Source organism: Cydia pomonella, chromosome 20 (genome assembly GCF_033807575.1).
Source record: "Cydia pomonella isolate Wapato2018A chromosome 20, ilCydPomo1, whole genome shotgun sequence".
NCBI classification, from domain to species: Eukaryota; Metazoa; Arthropoda; class Insecta; order Lepidoptera; family Tortricidae; genus Cydia; species Cydia pomonella.
In genome coordinates this window covers 15,997,012-16,018,865 of record NC_084722.1, presented here as the reverse complement: position 1 = coordinate 16,018,865, position 21,854 = coordinate 15,997,012, and the positions used below count along the sequence as shown (strand labels likewise).

Below are 21,854 nucleotides of genomic sequence, written 5' to 3'. Positions count from 1 at the left end.
ATATATTTTGACAAATGCTTTCGCGCCCAAAACGCTCTTTGAAAATTGTGTGACGTCACAGTTTACGGTTTGACACATAACTTCATACACACGTAGAAGATACGAACTGTCAACTGACATAGTGTCATTTGTTGTTTATCGCCTAACTGTCAACAGTGTCAATCCGAGAGTTGTGACGTCATCAGAATCTTCAATTTCGGGTTTTTTTTTAACGTTTCGAGTTTGGTCACGTGACGTGTGCCAAAAGATATTTTAAATTCAATATTTACAAAAATATGGTCATTACAGGTCCCCTAAAAATAGTTTAACATGTTCGTATAATCCAAAAGAATTTATTGGGATACAATTCTGCCCTAAGGTTTATACATGGAAACAACCCTATTGCGCTGTCTATGATTTGATTTTTTTGTTCAAGTACTCTTAGGTATTGTAGCGCCACCTATTTAAAGTTTTTTGATGACACTTTTTGGTACATGGAGATTTCGTTCCTTACCTCCACCTTCCGACATACTACTGTCAACTTCTTGATGTTTGGTATAAAGGTGCGTTCAAGAACGTAAGCCTTTTTTTTTAATCTATGAGCTGTCTAATGATTTCTATAGTTTCTATAGTTATTTAATGCATGTTCAGGGCCGGATTTAGGGGAGGGCAACCGAGGCTACTGCCCCGGGCCTCCACAAAAGAGGGGCCCCCACAATAGAGAATTCGGAAAATTTACCATTTTATTTGGAAAAAATTTGGGGCCAGGGGGCCTCCACTCCTTAATTGCCCGAGGCCTCCAGACCTCTAAATCCGGCATTGAGCATGTTAATTATAAGATGTAATGTTTTGAAAAGATGTGTCCCGCCGAGTTTCTTGCCGGTCCATATTGGGATACCGCCTCCAATTGAGGGGGGATTTAAATCTTCTCGGGTCAGAGGTGTAGGGTTAGAGCCGGTGTAGCTTTATTTGACGTTCATAAGCGCATTGTATTATGCCTACTTGAATAATAAACTATCTTATCTTTGTAGACATTTGGCAACACTATGCATTTAAGGGTTAAGACAAATAACGGTAAGGTGTTCAAAAATTATGTCAAAATTATAAAGGTCGTATAAAAATAAGTATTAACTAGGGATTGCAATCCGGTCCGGCGGATCCGGTAATCCGGCCGGATCCGGCACTTTTCAGGAGCTACCGGATCCGGTAAAAATCACCGGATCCGGACCGGATCCGGTATAATAAAAAAAACGCCTAAATACAGCACGCGCTGTGCGTTTCAGATGAAGAAAAGGCAACGGATACGAGGTATGAAGTTGAACAGAACAAAAAACGAATGAAAAAGTTTAAATTTAGTAAGATAAAAATATATTTATTATGACGATGACTGGGAACAGAAGAGGATTTCTTCTTCTTTCATGTTGGTGGCACGATATGACGATTACATAAATACTGTAATAGAAGGAAAAATGAAAGTATGGAGATGCCATGGAAGGCATTTGTAATTTATGCTAAAGAGAAGGTTCATGTCGTGTCATAATGTTATGATAGGAGATTAACCGACTACAGTTGGGCTCATCAATATGTGTGAATGAAGAATATATGATAATATTGATAATCTTTAGTTTTCTCCGATATATGTATATATATGATAAAATATAGATTCTTTTCTATTCAAATTTAAGAGAGAATCTTTCGTCTTTACAATTTCATCCAATCTTATGCAATTTCCTTCATCTCCTGGTACATGCTACTCTACGTCCAGCCAATTCTTTATTTGATTTATGTAACTTTCCCTTTCCGCGATGGTTTTCAATCCTAAATTCTATTATTTTTCGCATGAGATCGTCGTGTCGTGTATTGTTCCTTATAATTTGACCAATATACTTTTCCATAAATTAAAAAAAAGTACATTTTATTTAAGTCACACAGTCTACTACTTTTTCGGACAAATAAATTAGAGCAAGATAATACTAGAGCGCATTTAATATCATAATTGGTTAAAAGTAATAAATAATAGTTAGCGTAGGAGTTGAAAATAGAGTTCCGGTTACTCTGGTTATAATATTAGCGGAAAATCGTTGAGCATTAGATTTTTTGTTTGCCGCGACATCTATTGTCGAGTAGCAGTCCTGAGAGTTCCGCTACTCGATGCTAGATGTCGACTACGTAAATAATAAGCGTTTTGGTACCAAAACTGATGTATGGAGGGTACAATCTATGTAATTCTTATTTCTCTATGCTAGAATGGATGTCAACGTTAGAGTTTGTGAGGAAAGAGAAGAGTCGTGGAATGTATGGGGCCCAATACATTCCACGACTCTTCTCTTTCCGAACAGACTCTACAAAGAATTCAATCAAAGAACAGTTACGAAAACTTGTCCTTTCAAGGAGCTCCAATTCCCATCCCACATCCCATCATCAGGCTTTGGAAACTAAGCAAATTTATAATTGTAAACGAAAATTTGAGCACTTTTGAATGGATAATATAATAAATTACCGATTTAAAATTTTTGTTTTCTAAGTGATATTGACATTGTGACACTTTTTACTACCAAGTTCTATTTTATTGTTAAGAAGTTATTTATTAACCTCAAATTATAGATTTAGAAATACGTATTACGCAAAAAACTAGAAAAATATGTCATTTAATTAACTTTTATATCCCTATACCAAACCGGATCCGGTCCGGCCGGATCCGGCCGGACTACGGCCAAAATCCGGCCGGATCCGGCCGGATTGAAAACCAATCCGGTTTGCAATCCCTAGTATTAACATTTAATTACAGTATATGGTGCTACTTTCCCGCACTAATGAGCACTTTCCGTGCCTATTTCAAAAGTTTAACGGGCCATATGTACTGTAAAACGTAAGATACTCGTGCGAATAGGTAATTCGCAACTCGTGTCGATTTAAAACACTCCCTTCGGTATCACCACTCGTTGCGAATTTCCTAATTTCCTCACTTGTGTAATAACTAATGTTTTTATTGGCTGTGTGCAAGACTGTGGCGCCCATTTAGTGGCTATGGAAGACAATTGTTGTTTTACAGATGAAGTATGACAATTTGAGCTTGTGCACGAAAATCACCCGAGCTGCATTCATCCCCTTGTTAGTAGCTCGGTACTATTTCCAAGGTTGCCCATATTGTTGTATCCAGCTGTTTTTCTGGGCAGTTATGTAAAAGTCTGTCACCCCAGGGATCGGAAACCGGTATTTTTTGTATGGGAACGAAAACGGTATTTTTTCGTTCTTTGTTAATTACTTCATTTCTAATTAGGCAATCTAATAATACGAAGTCGTTATCTGAAAACACAACTGAGTCCTACATTTAGAGTATAAAATAAACCGAAATGTATGGTTATTTCGATGTTTTTGCAAAAAACCGGTTCCGGTCCCTGTGTGACCCTACTGTGTTCTTGTGCGGTGTCGACATCTACGCAAATACTGTCACATTGATAAACATCCCGAGAACGAGCTGTTAGTTTAATAGTACATTACGATACATGCGAAAAATAGGAAATTCGAAACGAGTGGCGATAAATTAAAACACGACCGAAGGGAGTGTTTTAAATCGACACGAGTTGCGAATTACCTATTCGCACATGTATCGTACAACGTTTTACAGTACATATGGCCCTTTAAACCCCTGTTCGACACAGTAACGTAATATGCTACTTCTCGCGCTAGTGCTATAAAGTAGCCCCATATGTACTGTAAAATTTGTTTCTACTACCGTTACTGTATTCCTTGATATCAAAGATAATTTGAAATTAGTGGAGGGAGGCAGGGGGTAGGTAGGAGGCTTAACAGGTACAACTTAACACATTCACTGCCGGGAACCCACCTGGTGGGCGCTCGTGAACTTTGTTCAGATGCCGGACAACCCGCTGGGCGGGTTGTTTTGTACGCAGCTATAGACCACCGGTTTATGGGGTAGTGCGCCGTTTTTTGTCTGGCAGTGAATGTGTTAAAGGTTATGGCGTCATCGCTCGAAACGATGTCGCCATACTTTTGCCTTTGATTTATTAGATGGCGCCACTTTTTGATATTTAACAAATTTAACACACATCGGTGAAATAATAAGGATTGACTGTGATCCTGTGGCGTGGCGTTCTAAAAGTTTTAATCATGTGTCGAAAGATGACAGTAAATTTGCGTGGCTACAAAGTTTTCTTTGACAATACACCTCTATTTCAAATTATCTTTTTTGATATTACGTCTGAGCACTTTTGTATTCATTTCCTTACATTAAACCCGACCGTATGAATGCAAGTAGACATTACGATAATAATAAATCTGAATAGTACGCTTACTATACTGCACGTGGTAGCGCATGTTATTTTATTACGATATACTGTAGCTAGGGAATTGCTGATGTTTACGTTTATGGAATAAACTGCATTTTTCCTTGTTCAGTTTTTTTTTTCACCCAACAGCGGCAAAAAAATCATATCGTGCCTTGGAGGATTTAAACTGGAGAAGCCTTGTCGGTAATTTTCTGTACAAAACAGTCAGCCGATTTTTGCGGGGAGGAGCACGTCAATTGTATGGCAGTTTGTACGTAACTTACAAATAGCCATGTAAGAATAAACGTATTACAATTAGCCAATTGGTCGAGGTTTTCGACAGAGTAAGGTCTTAAAAGCGACTCCAGTTGTCAAATCCTCCAAGCTCCGTGTGTGTAATCAATTTCAGCCCGCGTAGCCAACATACCAATCGTTCACGCTCTAGCGAGCGAACGAAATGCAGCGGTCACTGTCTAACCAATATGTAATAAATAAGAGTGATAGAGATGATATCGCTACGTTACGGAGCATTAACGATTGTCATGTTGACCCGCGGACAGAGGTACTCAGTAAAACAATGTACTCGCCTTCCGTTTGATAGTTTGTTGAGATGATAGTTCAGGGCGGCTACCGAGAAAATCGAAATTCATCAATTGCGGGCATTTTTCTCTGTTACGTCTAGGGATTGCAAACCGGATTGATTTTCAATCCGGCCGGATCCGGCCGGATTTTGGCCCTGATCCGGCCGGATCCGGCCGGACCGGATCCGGATTTGTATAGGAATATTCAAGTTAATTAAATAACATATTTTTATAGTTTTTTGCGTAATTCGTATTCATAAATCTATAATTTGAAGTTAATAAATAACTTCTTAACAATAAAATAGAACTGAGTAGTAAAAAGTGTTATAATGTGAATATATCTTTAAAAATAAAATTTGAAGTCGGTTTTTTATTATATTTAACTATTTGCAAGTGCTCAAATTTCCGTTTACAATTATAAATGTGATTAGTTTCTAAAGCGTGGTGATGGGATGTGGGCCATGTGGGGTGGGAAATGAAACTTCTTGAAAGGACAAGTTTTCGTAACTGTTCTCTGATTGAATTCTTTGTAACGTTGACATCCATTCTAGTAACAAAAGAAGATATTTTACTTTTAATGCGCTCCAATATTACTTAGTTCTAATTTTTTGTCCGAGAAAGTAGTAAACTGTATGATTTAAAAGAATAATAATTTACAGAAAAGTATATTGGTCAAATTATAGGGAATGAAACGCGATACGACGATCTCATGCGAAAAATTATAGAATGTAGGATTAAAAACCATCGCGGAAAGGGACTTCCTAAGAAAAGTTACATGGATCAAATAAATAATTGGCTAGACGTAGAGTAGCACGTACAAGGCGATGAAGGAAACTGCATAAGATTGGATGAAATTGTAATGACAAAAGATAATCTTTTTAAACATTAACCTTCTCTTTAGCATAAATTAAAAATGCCTTCCATGGCATCTCCATCCTTTAATTTTTCCTTCTATTACAGTATTTATGTAATCGTCATATCGTGCCACCAATATGAAAGAAGAAGAAATCCTCTCCAGTTCCCAGTCATCGTCATAATAAATATATTTTTATCTCACTAAATTTAAACTTTTTCATTCGTTTTCTGTTTTGTTCAACTTCATACCTCTCATCCGTCGCCTTTTCTTCTTCTAAAACGCACAGCGCATGCTGTATTTAGGCATTATTTTAATTTTACCGGATCCGGTCCGGATCCGGTGCTTTTTACCGGATCCGGTAGCTCCTGAAAAGTGCCGGATCCGGCCGGATTACCGGATCCGCCGGACCGGATTGCAATCCCTAGTTACGTCTTAGTGAGAGTAAAAGAGAAAGATCACCGCAATTTGCGGAGTTCGATTTTCGCGGTAGGCCCCCAGATGCTATCGTGAATTTAAAAGATCGTCAGCTGATTGTATCGTGGTGGTAAGAACGTCAGCTGGTCGCATGAACATGTAAAAAATAAGAGAACTATACTTTTTATCTTATACCTTTAAACGAGCAATTCTTGTATATATATATATATGTATATATATTTCTGTGATCTCGGAAACGGCTCTAACGATTTCGCTGAAATTTGGTATATGGGGGTTTTTGGGGGTATACAATCTATCTAGATTAGTCTTATGTTTGGGAAAACGCGTGTTTTCGAGTTTTCATGCGTTTTTCTTTCGACGCAGAATATGGTTGCTAATTTCGTATAGCTGGCCACTGTCCGTCTGGTCCAGCGGGTTAACACGCGGACTGCTAAACGAGTGTTACGGGTTCGAATCTCGCCCGGTGACTAACTTTTGTTTTTTTTTTATATGTTCAAGTTTATATATAATTTTTTTGAATTTTTATTGTTTTAGACAAGTTTAATTTAGTAAAAAAATGTAGTTAAGATTATCACCTATAGACCACCATATTACAATAAATAGTTATAACCGAGCAAAGCTCGGTCGCCCAGGTACTGATAGTAAAACAAAATCATCAAACTGCATGTAGCATTTCATCAGGCGTTTCAAATAAACGTATTACGCAATTTACACATTACGCATACTTTGCGGACATAGTGGTAAGGCGCGTATTTTTTAAATGTTCATTTTACAGCTGACGGTCTTTCCATCACGGTTCAGCCGGCCGGTTTTTTTAATATTTAAAACAGCATCTAAACTGTCACCTAACAAAGTATCTACGACTACATATGTTTTACAATCGTTTTTATTTAACACTAATCACAATTTACGAAGCATAATATATTCATAAAAGGATAATGGAAATAATTACGGCCAATTCGTTCGTTTAAAATGTGGAAGTGTTTTGCCAAAGAAACAATTTTAGTATCTTCATATCACATTTTATTGTAGAAAACCCCTAAAACTAATTTACTCATCATCATCTGGATCCGGTTCATCAAAATCCCTAATTTTCACATCAGCATCCTCACCATACTGTATAATATTATCTATGGTCAGTAATATGTCGTCTATGCTCTCCTCTTTCTTTATATTCAGCGGGTAAAACCGGACGAGGCTGAAGTTCTCTATGACTTCCCCGATGGCTTCTGTCAGCTTGGCGTATTTTGAATGCCATTTGGATTTGGAGTGTCGCATGTCGGCTAGAAGGATGTGGGGGTCTGGGTCTAGGTAGCTGTAAAAAGTTGTTATTAATTTATAGCTGTCTCGGCGTCATCCATTAATTACGTCACACAATTTTTCGAGTTTTAGACCCCCCCACCCCCCCCCTCCCGCCTTGTCACACCTTTTCCTATCTCTTTAACATGTACAGTCAGCGTCAAATACCTTGTAGCAGTCAAAGTGGCCAAAAAGTCCGGTACAACATACTTACTAAATATATGGTGTACCGAACTATTTGGACACCCTGGTTGCTACAAAGTATTTGACGCTGACTGTACTATTACATTTGGCGTGACCGGGGGGTCCAACCCCCCTACCTCCCCTTCTTGCTATGACGTAATATGTGGATGACTCCCTATGAGAGATGTGGATATTTCTTACGTAATTATTGAACCCCTGGTTTGCCCAATGGAGTAAACGAAGAATAAGTTTTTGTCAAAAATTCATTTTTGGTACAAGCATTTTATCGCGAACTGTTCTTTCCTTCCACAAGGCAAATAATACTCATCGGTTCGCGTTGTTTAATCAGAGAGTTCCTATGGCCACCTCCTGTCTCCATCATCAGATCAGCTCCATGTCATCATGATATAGCATTGTCAACTACTATACTAAATGCAGTTAGTACCTGTCAAGTTGACTCCGGGCAGACTTGCTGAGCAGGTCCATCTTCGAGAGGATGTTGACGTGCGGCAGCTCCAGGTTCACCATCACACTGAGGGCGGCCATTGTACCTGAACATATTTTTTTTTTTGGTTTACCCATTGATCCTATAGACTGACGGAAAGAAGACAGAAAGATCCTATACACACAACCACGATTGTGGACCAATTGAATTGAATTGATTGTGGATTGTGTGTGGATGTGGATTCATCACAATCTGAGGGTCTACCACAAAAAAACGAAAATCGAATTTCGTTAATCTAACCTCTGTATCACTTTTGCATATTCGAGCTATGAAGAGGCAGATAACTAAATTGCCCTTTTCGCGTTTACGTTTGCGTAAATTTTTTACTTAATTAGCTATGCCCACGGCTACTTTCTATCACCGCACCGCCCGCCATCGGCAGGGTGTTCATCCTTGCACCCTAGAACCTAAATGGTCACTGTGCGGTTTAAGAGGAACTTCCTCCCGCGCACGCTCCGGTTGTGGAATGAGCTACCTGCCGAGGTTTTCCCAAGGGTCTACAGTACGAGGTTCTTCAAAAAAAGGAGTGTACAGATTTTTAATGTGTCGGCAACGCGCATGTAACACCTCTGGAGTTGCAGGCGTCCATAGGCTACGGTGACTGCTTACCATCAGGCGGGCCGTATTCTTGCTTGCCACTGTCGTGGTATAAAAAAAATGCTATCCGATACTTTACAAACTATAACATAACTAAACTTGAAAACAGGACACTTATTATGAATATTTGTTTTATCTAGTTCCTGATTTTGCGACTGTTGCAAGTACATAGTGTCTTCAAAGAGTAACTAACATGATTTATGTTTAAAAATATCGAAAATTCAATAAGAAAAAAGGATAAATATAAGCAGTTGACGTCTAAAAAGTACCTGATAGAAACTTGGCTCCGTCAACCATAAATTGTGAATCCACCATGAACACCACACAGATCCTGAAGTTCCACCGCTGCAGCTGGTCCACCAGCCGCCTCATCACCGTCAGGTGTGTGTACAGTTCTATCTGACCAGGACAGTCAAATAGGATGTAGTCGTCATCTACATCTCCAAGCTGCTCTTCTAACCAGTCACAGTTTTCTAGGAGGGTTCTGAAAACAGCCACATACAAATAAATGTTATTCTATTCTATTCTATAACATTACATTTAACTTTTTAATTACATAGGTCACTAGAATCTGTTCGGAAAGAGAAGAGTCGTGAAATGTATTGGGTCCCTTACATTCCACGACTCTTCTCTTTCCGCACAGACTCTAGATAAGTTTTGCAATAGACAAATATGAAACAAAGAAGTGGCAATGACAAATTAGTTTTAAAACTATATTTCCATACACAATGTATGGCGGGAAAACATTTACTTTCTTTTTAAATCTACTTATAAAAAAAAAAAAAAAAAAAAAATAGTTTTCTTTTTGTTAATTTAAAGTGTAGTGTATTAATTTACTTTTACAATAATTTTATTGTTGATGTAAAAGATTTATGGGGTTTTATTGAGTGTTCAGGGCCTTTGAATGCAGTAACAATGTGCGTCAAGCAATTAAATTAAGATCATTGAGAGACAGAGTGATTATTTATTTTATTTATTTATTTAATCTTAATTGCACAAAAGAAAACCTTATAGTACAAAAGGCGGACTTAATGACATGAGGCATTCTCTACCAGTCAACCTTTAGGAAAAGCAGAGTGATTGTGGGCAGTGCTACATTAACAACAACAACCAAATATAATACAATAACATACCATACATACATACATAATACATAAATATACATACTTATGTTTCTTATAATACATACATAAATAACGACAAAACATAGAGCTTACACATACATTATTATTTTTTCATTCTGCTAGCAAAGAAAGCACGTAAGGATTTTTTAAATGCAAACTTATTTTCTAACATAGCAATCATAACAATCTTTAGCAGCAAAATTTTGGTCAGAATATTAATTATAGCTCACTATTATACTTACTCTACACAGAAAACAAGCCCGCCGTTAGGCCCAAACTGTAATTCCTCATCCTCCATGGCATCGTCCAGGTGTATGAGCTCCCGGATGTCTACCAACGGCTCGTAGTCGAAGTGCTCCGCCGCCGGGTCCAGGTTAACAACCTCCACAATACGCTTTGAGTCCGAAGCATGCTTCACTATCGTTGAGCAGTATGTGGACTGCAATTGGAATAGTTAGGTTCTTTATTGTTGAAGTTGAATTAGGCCATTTTATTATTCAAGTTAGCGGTGGAGCAGCTATAATTTTAAGTAGAAACATGTGCACAATAAAAAAGATGGTTTGTTTGGGATAAAAATAAAACTGAATTATTATAATATTACATTATTTTCTGTAGAATGCAAGAATTAACTTACCTTTCCGCTACCAGCGGGACCAACAACTAACTGTGCGTATCGCATTTTTTTATTTTAAATAAGTGAAACAACACTTGTACATATGATTTGTAGGTTATATTGATAAACGGACAAAATTATAGAGATTAGCTATCCTCCAACTTATGGAAAATATTGTATCATTGTGTAATTTGTTTTTAAACGTGTTTAATACCACATTTTGGGATTAAACAAATCAGAAAACATGTTATTCAGATATTTCAACTCGAATAATAAACACAGTTTCATGACAATTGTTTGAAGTTTCTGCGTTTTGTTTCACCGCAGTAATATTTTATTTACGTTTTGGTAAAACTGTGCTTCGTTTAACCGCTGGATAGTGCATGCATAATTTAGTGAATATTTTTTTCTAAAAACCACAAATCTTTGTTACAACATTATTTCAGGAAAGTCGCATTTACATAGTGACTGGCAGTAATTTCTTTGCACCTCATCTTCTATATTCAAATTAGCTTCAAATGTGAAAATTTGTCAGAAAATCTGTCAAACCTTGAAACAACAAACCTGACAAGTGCATCAAATACACAAGTGATATTTAAGAGCGATTATTTAATTACTACAATGCCTGCAATTGGTATAGACTTGGGAACGACTTTCTCATGTGTAGGGGTGTGGCAGCATGGTAACGTGGAAATAATAGCCAACGACCAGGGTAACCGCACCACCCCTTCCTACGTCGCGTTTACAGACACCGAGCGTCTCATAGGCGATGCTGCCAAGAACCAAGTGGCTCTCAATCCCAGCAACACCATCTTCGACGCTAAACGACTCATAGGGCGTAAGTTTGATGACCCTAAAATCCAGCAAGACATGAAGCACTGGCCGTTCAAAGTAGTCAATGATGGAGGTAAACCGAAGATCCAAGTGGAGTACAAAGGGAAATCAAAACGGTTTGCCCCTGAAGAGATTAGCAGCATGGTGCTGATCAAAATGAAGGAAATAGCTGAAACGTACCTCGGTACCTCGGTGAGAGATGCAGTTATTACGGTTCCCGCTTACTTTAACGATTCACAGCGTCAGGCTACGAAGGACGCTGGAGCTATCGCGGGAATGAATGTCCTCAGGATCATAAATGAGCCTACTGCAGCTGCTCTGGCTTACGGTTTGGATAAAGACTTGAAAGGAGAACGCAACGTCCTGATTTTCGATTTAGGTGGAGGAACCTTCGACGTTTCTATACTGACGATAGATGAAGGGTCGCTGTTTGAAGTGAAGGCGACTGCTGGCGACACTCATTTAGGCGGGGAAGACTTTGACAATAGACTTGTGAACTTCTTAGCTGATGAGTTTAAGCGGAAGCACAAGAAAGACCTACGAGCGAACCCCAAGGCATTGCGTCGTTTACGCACTGCAGCAGAAAGGGCAAAGCGTACGCTGTCTTCTAGTACTGAAGCTAGCATCGAAATTGACGCGCTTTATGAAGGAATAGACTTTTTCTCCCGAGTCTCACGAGCACGTTTTGAAGAGCTCAACGCTGATCTCTTTCGAAACACTTTAGACCCTGTAGAGAAAGCTCTCAAGGACGCAAAACTAGACAAAAGCTCAATCAACGATATAGTGCTCGTTGGTGGCTCAACGCGAATCCCGAAAATACAGAGTATGCTTCAAAATTGTTTTAATGGCAAGAAGCTGAATTTATCCATAAACCCTGATGAAGCTGTGGCTTACGGAGCAGCGGTACAAGCGGCCATCTTGAGTGGAGAGCGCCATTCCAAAATCCAAGATGTCCTTTTAGTGGACGTTGCTCCTCTCTCCCTTGGTATTGAGACAAGTGGTGGCGTCATGACAAAAATAGTCGAACGTAACGCCAAAATACCTTGCAAACAGTCTCAAACATTTACGACTTATTCTGACAACCAGCCAGCGGTCACCATCCAAGTTTACGAAGGCGAACGAGCTATGACAAAGGATAATAACCTTTTAGGATCTTTTGATTTGACCGGTATACCGCCTGCTCCCAGAGGCGTCCCCCAAATAGATGTGTCATTTGACATAGACGCCAATGGAATCCTTAATGTGTCCGCGAAAGATAATAGCACAGGAAAGAGTAAGAATATCGTTATAAAGAACGATAAAGGAAGACTCTCGCAAGCTGATATAGATCGAATGCTGTCTGACGCTGAGAAGTATAAGCATGAAGACGATTTACAGAGAGACAGGATCACTGCAAGGAACAAGTTGGAATCCTACGCTTATGGTGTGAAACAGGCGTTGGATGAAGCAGGCAGTAAACTTGATGCAGCAGAAGCTTCTAATGCTCGTCGTAAGTGTGAGGACATTATCCGTTGGATGGACAGCAACAGTCTAGCTGAGAGAGATGAGTATGAAAGCAAGCTGAAGGATTTGACCGTCGCCTGCGCCCCGTTGATGAAGAAAATCCATGGAGCTGCTGGTAAAACGGGGGGCAGCGATGGACCAGTCATTGAAGAGGTTGATTGAATTTGTTTGTCTATTTTGATTTAGCTATTGTAGTTTTTTTATTTCGCTATTATGATAAATTGTACCTAGTTGAACCCATTTCTTCCGAAGTAGCTCACTTTTTATATTTTGGTCTGGATACTTTGTTCAAAAATGTGGTAGGAGTCTATTTAAATATAGTCTAATAAATAGTGAAGGTTTGATTTGTAAACTATGTTTTCTTATTTATGATTTTCTGGGATTTTTCCTTCTAGGGGCTACTAAAGAATTTTACGCGGTGCTCATACTGATGCGGATCGGCACGCCACTCCGGTGTGTAAGCCAGACAACGCTATGCTTGTTTAGTAATGTTCCGCTCGCACATTGGACCGGCCTGTCGATCTACATCAAATATGAAGACCGCCATAATGAAACTAATGCTAATAGTTATAATGTCTCTATTTATAACTTAATACCTATTACAAGTTCCTTACAGACTACTTTTATAACTAATATTTTTGTGAGATTAAGGTTTCGCGCCTTGGTTTCTACGGACCATTTCCATCTTGGCCACGGACGTCCATATGCTGTCAGCCAGCACCACAGGCACCTGGAAGCCAGCGAAATGTCCGCCAAAGTCCAGCGTGGTCGTCTGCAGCAGGTTGGGGTACTTGTCTCGAAGGAAATCGTCGGGCATGTACACAATCTCGTAGCGAAAGTTGATCGCGGCGAACAAGACGAGCGTCGGAGTCCTGTGGGATAATAACACTGATTGCTATTTTTTATTTAGGTAAATGTTTCTACGACAACAAACTCTGCAAGGACTTACTACACAACACACAATCACACACAATCACAGTGTAATCTACTCAGGAATTCCCAATTCAAGTAGTCAAGATCTGAAGACTCCATACAACAACAGGAGTACAAAATTGGATTCTCTTTACTAGTGTGTCGGACTTTACACTCCCTATAGAGACCGTGCGCGTTGGAGGGCCTGCGATCTTGTGACCTGAATCGGAACCATAAACATGTACATTTACACGTCACGTGTTTTCTTGTGTATAGTAGGTGCTGCCATCTTGTGGGCTACATCGGAACAATAAACATCACACTTACGCCTCGTGCCAAAAATCTGACGGCTCCTGTGCTGCCTCCTACAGTGCATGCACGCTCCCTATAGTAGTTAACTATCCCTATAGTGTTTACTATAGTAAACACCCCTATAATGGAACAGGCACCAGTAATGGGATTGTATATGTATAGATAGACAAATCCTGTAAAACAAGTATTTACCATCAGTTTTTAATCACTGGCAACATTTTACATTCATTGATATTTGTTAGTTTGAAAATTAATGGCGCCATACATCCCACGACTGGAGCAAAAAACCATTGTTTTAATTGGTTAATATGTAATATTGAGACCAATTGCAGTAGCTTTCATTAAATATATAGTAATTGGACATTCAACTTTTAAAGCATAAAGCGGTGAAATATCAAAAATACTCCAAATTTTTTCTTAAATGTCCCATAATTGGTGCCGTTAACATATCGTTAGATGACAAGCAAAACTCACTAATTACTACCACAAGTTCATAGCTATAATGAAGCATATTTCTACAGAAATAAGGTTGATTTCTGTTTGATTATTTTTTAGTGTGCAGGTTTCCTCACGATGTTTTCCTTCACCGAAAAGCTAGTGGTAACTATCAAAATGACATTTCGTACATAAGTTCCGAAAAACTCATTGGTACGAGCCAGGATTGAAAGTCAGACGTTATATCCACTCGGCCACCACCGCTTTAGTAATTAGTGAGTTTTTTTTTTAGTAATTAGTGAGTTTTGATTGTCATCTGACGATATACATTTTTAACCTCCGACGCAAAAAGAGCGGTGTTATATGTTTGACGCCAATGTCTGTCTGTTTGTCGCTTCGTAGCTCTCCAACTGATGTTTTTTTTTTATGTGGAGTGAGTTTCCTTGGAGTGGTTCTTTATCTATATTTGATAGAAATCGATCCAGCAGATTGAAGAGTATCAGCTCTTTCCCAGAACGATGTAAGGCATTTTTGGCATAAAATGAATGTATTTGAGATATAGCGTGGGGGGCTGAGTTTATTTTTTTAGTTTTAATATTTATATTTTACGGTAGTACTCGTATATTTGGTTTTTAATCTTTGTACCTATAAGCCAATTTACAAAACTGAATGTAATATTTTCTTAAGATTCGGTGTCAGCTGTTGGTCCTTTCTTTTTAATTTTGCACAATGGTTAACTGATTGATTGCTTACATCAAAATGCCAAACGACAACGGGTCTCTCTTCAATGCCAGGAACTCGGCATACGACCGCACAGCAGTCGTCATACTCTGGGTAGCCCAGTAGATGGTAAAGGTGTCGAGCCAATCGTTCATGTCGTAGTGCTTCGACAGGTTCCCGCCGACGGCGAACTGGCCGGTGCGGTCCGTGCCCATCATGATGTTTTCGAGGAGCCAGGAAGTTAAGGCCACTGGAGATTCGTCGAGGCCGTGTCCTGGGAACAAAGAATAGAGTCAGATAGTTCGTCTAAGTCTAACTCTGTACCGACTTTGCAGCGACAAAGTATCAAAGTGCCATTATATTAGTGATAAGTTTGTGGTGGCGTTTCCCTGTTGCCTGCCAAATCTGTCCAGCAGACTCCTAGCTTGACATTATTATTTCCCGTACGTAACAATTGGTTTGCACTCTGCAGATTTGGCGTAGCGTGTGCCGAAAGGATAAATGACCGTCAACTCCATCTACCGACAATCATGGGGCAGGTTCAACGTTTAAGCAATGGAAATAGGTTTATCCTTTGAACACCACGCCTATGACGCATATTGTGCCCGGCGGGTCATCGTGAACCTTCTCGGAATGCACGAAGGTTCATATTGGACTGTACCCGCGAGCCTCAGTTCACGTCAGTTCAGTCAAAGGGTTAGGATTACACTCACCCACGTTATCCGGTTTAGTAGCTTGCATGTGGAAGTAGCCGAAGTGCTCCAGATATTCCTGAAGCCGAGCTGATAAAGGATACATCCGGTCTTCGTATCTCGCGTCTACCACTGCTGGCGGGTACAGCTGTCCTAGCACCCATTTGGTTAGCGATTGGGGACGGTTACTGGAATAAATGCCATTTGGATTTACCGACTCAAAACTTTATGGCTCCTATACACACACGTAACGACCAACGAGGGCGTATGGAGTTGGAAGCAAGCGTTAAAGTGTGCATAGTACACTTAGCTCGCCTCACCGATCGCATTTTTATGATTTAGGAGGCAAACGAGCAGACGAATCACCTGATGGTAAGCAATTACCGTTGCCCATGGGCAACTGGAACACCAAGTGCATTCATTGCCTTTAAAATGGGAGTAGGTATGTTCGTTCCTGAAGGTTTGAAGGCATTAGTTTGAGTTAGGTAACCATATATGAGAGGATAAGTCACAAGAACTTTAGAACTTGAATTTGTACAAGTGAATGTCTTCAGGCAAAGTGTTATTGAACTTAGTGATTAATTAAGTTTTATTCAATACATTTTTGCTCAAAGTCACCAGTTTCAATAGACTACAGTAGCCACTATGAGGGCTGTAAGCTTCTCGACTTCTGTCCTGGTGAAAAAAACATATATACCTCCAACAACAAAAAAGTAAGTGTACTAGATCAGCTAATAGTAATCAAATCGAATACCTAATAGGAAGATTAGTATGGAATCCCAGTACTCTCTCAGGGAAAAGTGTAGCAATAGCATCGCCCACCACGTGTCCCACGTCCCCGGCGTGGATATAGAACTGCGGCTTGCCCAGGCGCAGCATCAGGTTCTTCATGATGATGCCCATTTGGTACAGCGCCATGCCTGGCTTGGATGTTGCCTGTGACAGTTATGAAATCGTCTAATGGAACCCCTAAGGCTGCTTTTCCACTTAGGCGGATAGGCGGAGATACACGAAGAAGGCAGAGATCCGCGGAGACGTGCGGTAATAGTTGGTTATCCAGCGGAGCGAAGAAGAGATGTAGATTACAATCCTCCTCTCACTTCCGCTCATCTTCACCTCAGTGGAAAAGCCGATGTTCAAATGGCATATCTGCTAATGCCGAGCGAGAAAGGAGTGCTACGAGTGTATGTCAACTTATTGCGTGATAAGCCCGACTGTCAAACGCTTCTACGTGACCGTAGCGGGGAAACAAGGGTGTAAGAGGAACTTTTCATGGTTTTTCGGAACTACTGTCCAGAATATAAGGTGATAGCTCGGAACCTGTTAATATCGTTCCAAATATAACAATATTATTTCGTTAATTGAAACACCGGAATGCGAACTAAAAAATTACCTTCTTTCTCATAACCGGTAAAAAGAGGGAACGGAATTGTATTGTTCGCAGGGAACGATATAAATGATATGATACCAGTATGATACCGGTTACTCTCGGCTTTCGGGGACTCTCGGTTAAACTCGTTATTTTAAGTGAAAGTGATCCTCAAGTAACCACTTATGTACAGCTAGCTAAAAGTTTAGAGTTGCCAGAGGTAGGGCAGAGGAAAGGGAAGATTATTCTGTAGCTACAGCATATGGTGGCGTGTTAAAGGTCTAGTGGCAAAATAATGGTTTTGGCCTAAAATATTTTTGGAGAAGATACCGTCCAGTAAATGTCAGGATTTTAAGGTTTTTGTCGGTATATTCTATCCTCTACCTCACTTTGACGTCGACCAGTTAGGTACGGACCTCTGAATACCCATATCCAGGTAAGTCCGGCACGACGAGATCGAACACGAAGTCGCAGTCATCTCTCTCCTCCATCAGGTTCTGAATGACGTGAACATACTCGAAGGCTGTGACTGGGAACCCGTGCAGCAGCAGGATTGGAAGTACCTTCTTGCGAGGGTTGGGAGGTCTCACGTGGATGAAGTGGATGTCTAGACCTGAAGATGGAAAGGTGATTAAATTACTTTATGGGTCTTTGTAAAAGAAATGTAAGGTTCCAATAATGGTAAACGCGGTAAACCTACCTTGAATACTCGTGACATATTGTGGGAAGCTATTCAGCCAGTCTTCTCTTGCCCCAAAGTCGTATTTGTAAGCCCAGTGGTCCAGAAAATGAGCGAGGTAGGCGGAGTGGGTACCGTAGGTGTTTGCGACGCCGTGTAGCGCATTCGTAAAGTTTCGACGGTAGTGTATTCGGTGGCGTAAGTCCGATATCATCTGCAATATTTAACAATTTTAACCATTAATCAAAAAAAATAAGTATCAGCTTTCCTAGTCAAGTTTCATATTTGTATGGAATTTATGTTTAAATAGCTATATATACTAAATGTATTCATTCAATTATTATTGTTTTTAATCAATTATATAAAATTTATTATATTTAATAAACTATTACATTCTTAATTACTCAAAAAAAAAAAAATTTAAATGGACTATAAACTAAATAGAAGTAAAACTAAACAAACAGAAAGACACAAATACAAAAACTAATCAAACAGCCCGTCCCGAGCCCTCCCAGACGCAAAGGTGCCCATCACGCTCGCCGCGTTACCACGCTGAATCGCGATAGACAGCCTCTGCATCAGGAATGACCCTCTCCCTCAACCACCACCCTAATTCGCCCAAGAAAATTGTGGCCTCGGCACACCAACACCCGGACGTCTCCACCGCCAACGGGACAAACATATACCTCGACAGCAGTACTTATCGCGCTTTTGGAGTGCCGAAAATTCAGCCGCGGCTCCTGCCGTTCGGACAGTCCGGCCAATGTGCGAGGCGGCAAAAGTGCTGACACAAGTGGCATCCCAGAGAAGACACGCTTTTCCCATGGAACAAGAGTCAGCCCGTCAGGTCTTTTGCCATCGGACCGACTTAGTCCTGGAGGCTCCATCAAGCTCGGTACATTTGCTGACAAAAGTGCCCTCCTTACAATATCATTTAGGGCATGGTGCCGTGGAAACCTCCCCGCACACCGACAACAACTCAACGCATGATGACCATTACTCTCAACCATAGTGCCGCAGGTGTATGTGAGGTTCGCAAACATCGCAGCCCAAGCGAAGAGCGACAGCCACCCGCATCGAGTAGCTATATCCGCAAAGAAATTCACATACTCATAAACCCGCTCGTAAGTTCACGTTATAGGCCCATAGCCAAACCTGATGTTCCTGTTCCTCCTGTTGGATAATACTCTTAAAAAAACAAATTATTACAAAATACGCATAGCCATCTTAGAGAAAGAAAGAACAGGAAAGTACTGTGCAGGATGGCCCTCAACTAGGACTGGGAGTCGGTGGATATGGCCTGCGCAGCGCGCAGGACTGCACTTTATGGAGAAATAGCCTATGTTCAGAGCTAAATCTTGTGGCTGAGCTGGTATTGCATACTATTACTATATTATGCTCCTCCTCTCCTCTACCCTCCGCTAAGCCTTCAGCGTTATCAACTTGCCGTACCCTGGTCAACGCCCCTGGATCGTACCTGATCGGAGAAATGCACCGTAAACCTCCTAATACTTATCTTTGTACTGGTTCTCCCCCCACCAACGTTCAGACACACGGGGTGGGGTGGCGAGGGGAACGACAGGACAGGTTTTACCTGATCAGAGAAACGCACTGTAAACCTCCTAATACTGGTGTCTTTGTGCTGGTTCTCCCCCCACCAACGTTCAGGCACGCGGGGTGGGGGTTACGCGGGGAAAGCCAGGATAGGTCTTACCTGATCAGAGAAACGCACTGTAAACGTCCTAATACTGGTGTCTTTGTGTTGGTTCTCCCCCCACCAACGTTCAGGCACGTGGGGTGGGGGTCGTGCGGGGAAAACCAAGTCCACTAAGTGAACTGCTCCCTCTAGAGCTGCGTGGAAAGCGACACGATTCTGTAATCAAATTTTATGGTGGTTTCATTTCATCTCTTCAGGTGGCATAAAATTACCCAACTATCTGTATAGTGTGTTCCTACCGATATGAGTAAGCCGAGGTATGCGAGGGTGCGGAGTGTTAGGGTCGGCAACGCGCATGTAAATCTGGCAGACTGCTTACCATCAGGCGGGCCGTATGCTTATTTGCCACCGACGTAGTATAAAAAAAAAACTATAGTCCACAATCTAACTTAACATAATTAGGCCTTAATATCCATAGGTATAGGTACCAATGTTCTGTCCGGTATGTTTTGTCATATATGAAAATATTTTGCCTTAGAACAGGTTCCTTCAAATAACAGTCTCACCGAAAATAAGTTACTCAAGTATTTTCCGGACTAGAAAAAAGACAAAAAAGCGAGCAGACAAAGGTGTCCAAATCATTTCGAACGCCTCGCTTGCTTAGCTACTTCTGCTACTGGCTACATGAGTATGTGTAGTTAGTTATCTTTCACTGCATCCACCAATTGATATTTCAATCAATACACAAAGTGGAAATGGCCGCTTTTTTAATTGTCATTAAAACCTATAGTTTAGTAGCAGGATTTTTTTAACGAATACTTACCACTATTCCAAAAACGCTTTTGAAGATATCCGCCAGCACTGGAAACACTTTGTCGATTGTTTCCAGAAGACCTTCCACCGGGCTTCTGTCTGGTAAATCGTCATTTATTTTGACTTTAGACTCACATGCCACGAACACAAGACAAAACAACAAAGATGCGACACGCATCATTGGACGGGTAAATAACCAAGCACTAAATTAAACAGTGTATGTAACTGTACATAATTAGCCATTAAAGCACTAGTGTGATCCTATGAAACTCACTTCGTTCGTTTCATAAACCCACAGCTTGATTAGGTGTATAAAATATTCGTCTTATGTTTTTATGAGACGCGCTTTCGGCTCGTTTCATAAACTTACACTCGTTTTTTAATGCACTTTCATTATGTAGCGGTCACATAAACTACTGTTATGCTTAATGCATAGCAATTAGCAAAACTTGTTGATTAGAGTACACTCCTAGAGAGATATTTCAAGATATTTGTGAGATATTTCGGCCATGTTGCGCGCAGGGGCGTGGATAACCTTGAAAAACTTATGGTCACAGGGAAGATAGAGGGTAAAAGACCTCGAGGCCGCTCGCATTAGATGGTCAGACCAGATATCCCAACAGCTGAATGACCGTCAGCACTGCACTACACCAGGCGACTGAACGTAACCGATGGCGACAGCTAGTCAACAAGATCGTAAGGAGTCATGATCCTCAGCAGTCGGGGAACGATCAAGAATAAGAGTGCACTAACAACGAGCTAACACACTGCAACTGCAATCCGATTGATTGCTTTTTCGTGTCGATTAATTTATTCCAGACGTTTTGTTCGGTATGTAAACGGTATCGAGGCATTGCTAAACGATGGTTGTTTGCATTTTCGTAATAGACCTTCATTCTTAAACGCATTTCAGGTATTAGGAATTATATCGTAAACGAATTGGTTAGGTAAGGTTTAGGTGCAGTAGGTTCAGAAAACGGAGTTTTTAAATAGTCGTAGCGCGTTTTTGGATCATTATACTGTTACCGTAAAAATTAAGTCTTGAGGCCTTTCTCGAGGGACTGTATTGATTCGCATCCTGAGTTTTTGAGTTTCGCTCTATAGAAAAAAAACACGAACTTAGGTCTAAAATGCAAATTTTTAAACAAATTATGCATAAAAGATAAAAATATGAAAATTGCTTTTCAAAGTCGGCAATATCATGTTTCAGGGAACGTATCGATTACTTTTATTTTTATTTAAACATTGTGATACAAGTGTGCTAAGTTGGTCATTACACACGAGGCGATATTGTCTATAGGTGTATAGCATCATAATAAATAAGTTACTGAAACAATGTTTCGGAATATGCCCGTAGAAGTATTTATTCATATGATACAGTTGCATTTTAAATTGGCAAATATTATTCTTAGGTACTTTGCATGCATTCATATCATCAGTCATGTAGACGTGAGCGATATTTTTACA

General features: G+C 40.2%; 3 protein-coding genes across 3 annotated transcripts; 1 reads left to right on the top strand and 2 right to left on the bottom strand.

The window, feature by feature from the left end:
• Nucleotides 1-7,161: 7,161 nt before the first annotated feature.
• LOC133528853 (GPN-loop GTPase 3) lies at nt 7,162-10,763 on the bottom strand. The gene is made up of 5 exons (XM_061866339.1): nt 10,483-10,763; nt 10,091-10,287; nt 8,994-9,208; nt 8,068-8,173; nt 7,162-7,455 (listed from the first exon to the last, which is right to left on the bottom strand). Exons 1-5 carry the CDS (start codon nt 10,525-10,527, stop codon nt 7,191-7,193), a joined length of 828 nt encoding a protein of 275 aa, XP_061722323.1. The 5' UTR covers nt 10,528-10,763; the 3' UTR covers nt 7,162-7,190.
• Nucleotides 10,764-10,899: 136 nt separating this feature from the next.
• On the top strand, nt 10,900-13,150 carry LOC133528837 (heat shock protein 68-like). Its single transcript, XM_061866324.1, has one exon. It carries the CDS (start codon nt 11,083-11,085, stop codon nt 12,958-12,960), a length of 1,878 nt encoding a protein of 625 aa, XP_061722308.1. The 5' UTR covers nt 10,900-11,082; the 3' UTR covers nt 12,961-13,150.
• Nucleotides 13,151-13,162: 12 nt separating this feature from the next.
• On the bottom strand, nt 13,163-20,221 carry LOC133528848 (juvenile hormone epoxide hydrolase-like). Its single transcript, XM_061866334.1, has 6 exons — nt 17,939-20,221; nt 17,655-17,851; nt 16,624-16,805; nt 15,891-16,057; nt 15,211-15,451; nt 13,163-13,670 (listed from the first exon to the last, which is right to left on the bottom strand). Exons 1-6 carry the CDS (start codon nt 18,129-18,131, stop codon nt 13,445-13,447), a joined length of 1,206 nt encoding a protein of 401 aa, XP_061722318.1. The 5' UTR covers nt 18,132-20,221; the 3' UTR covers nt 13,163-13,444.
• Nucleotides 20,222-21,854: the final 1,633 nt, after the last annotated feature.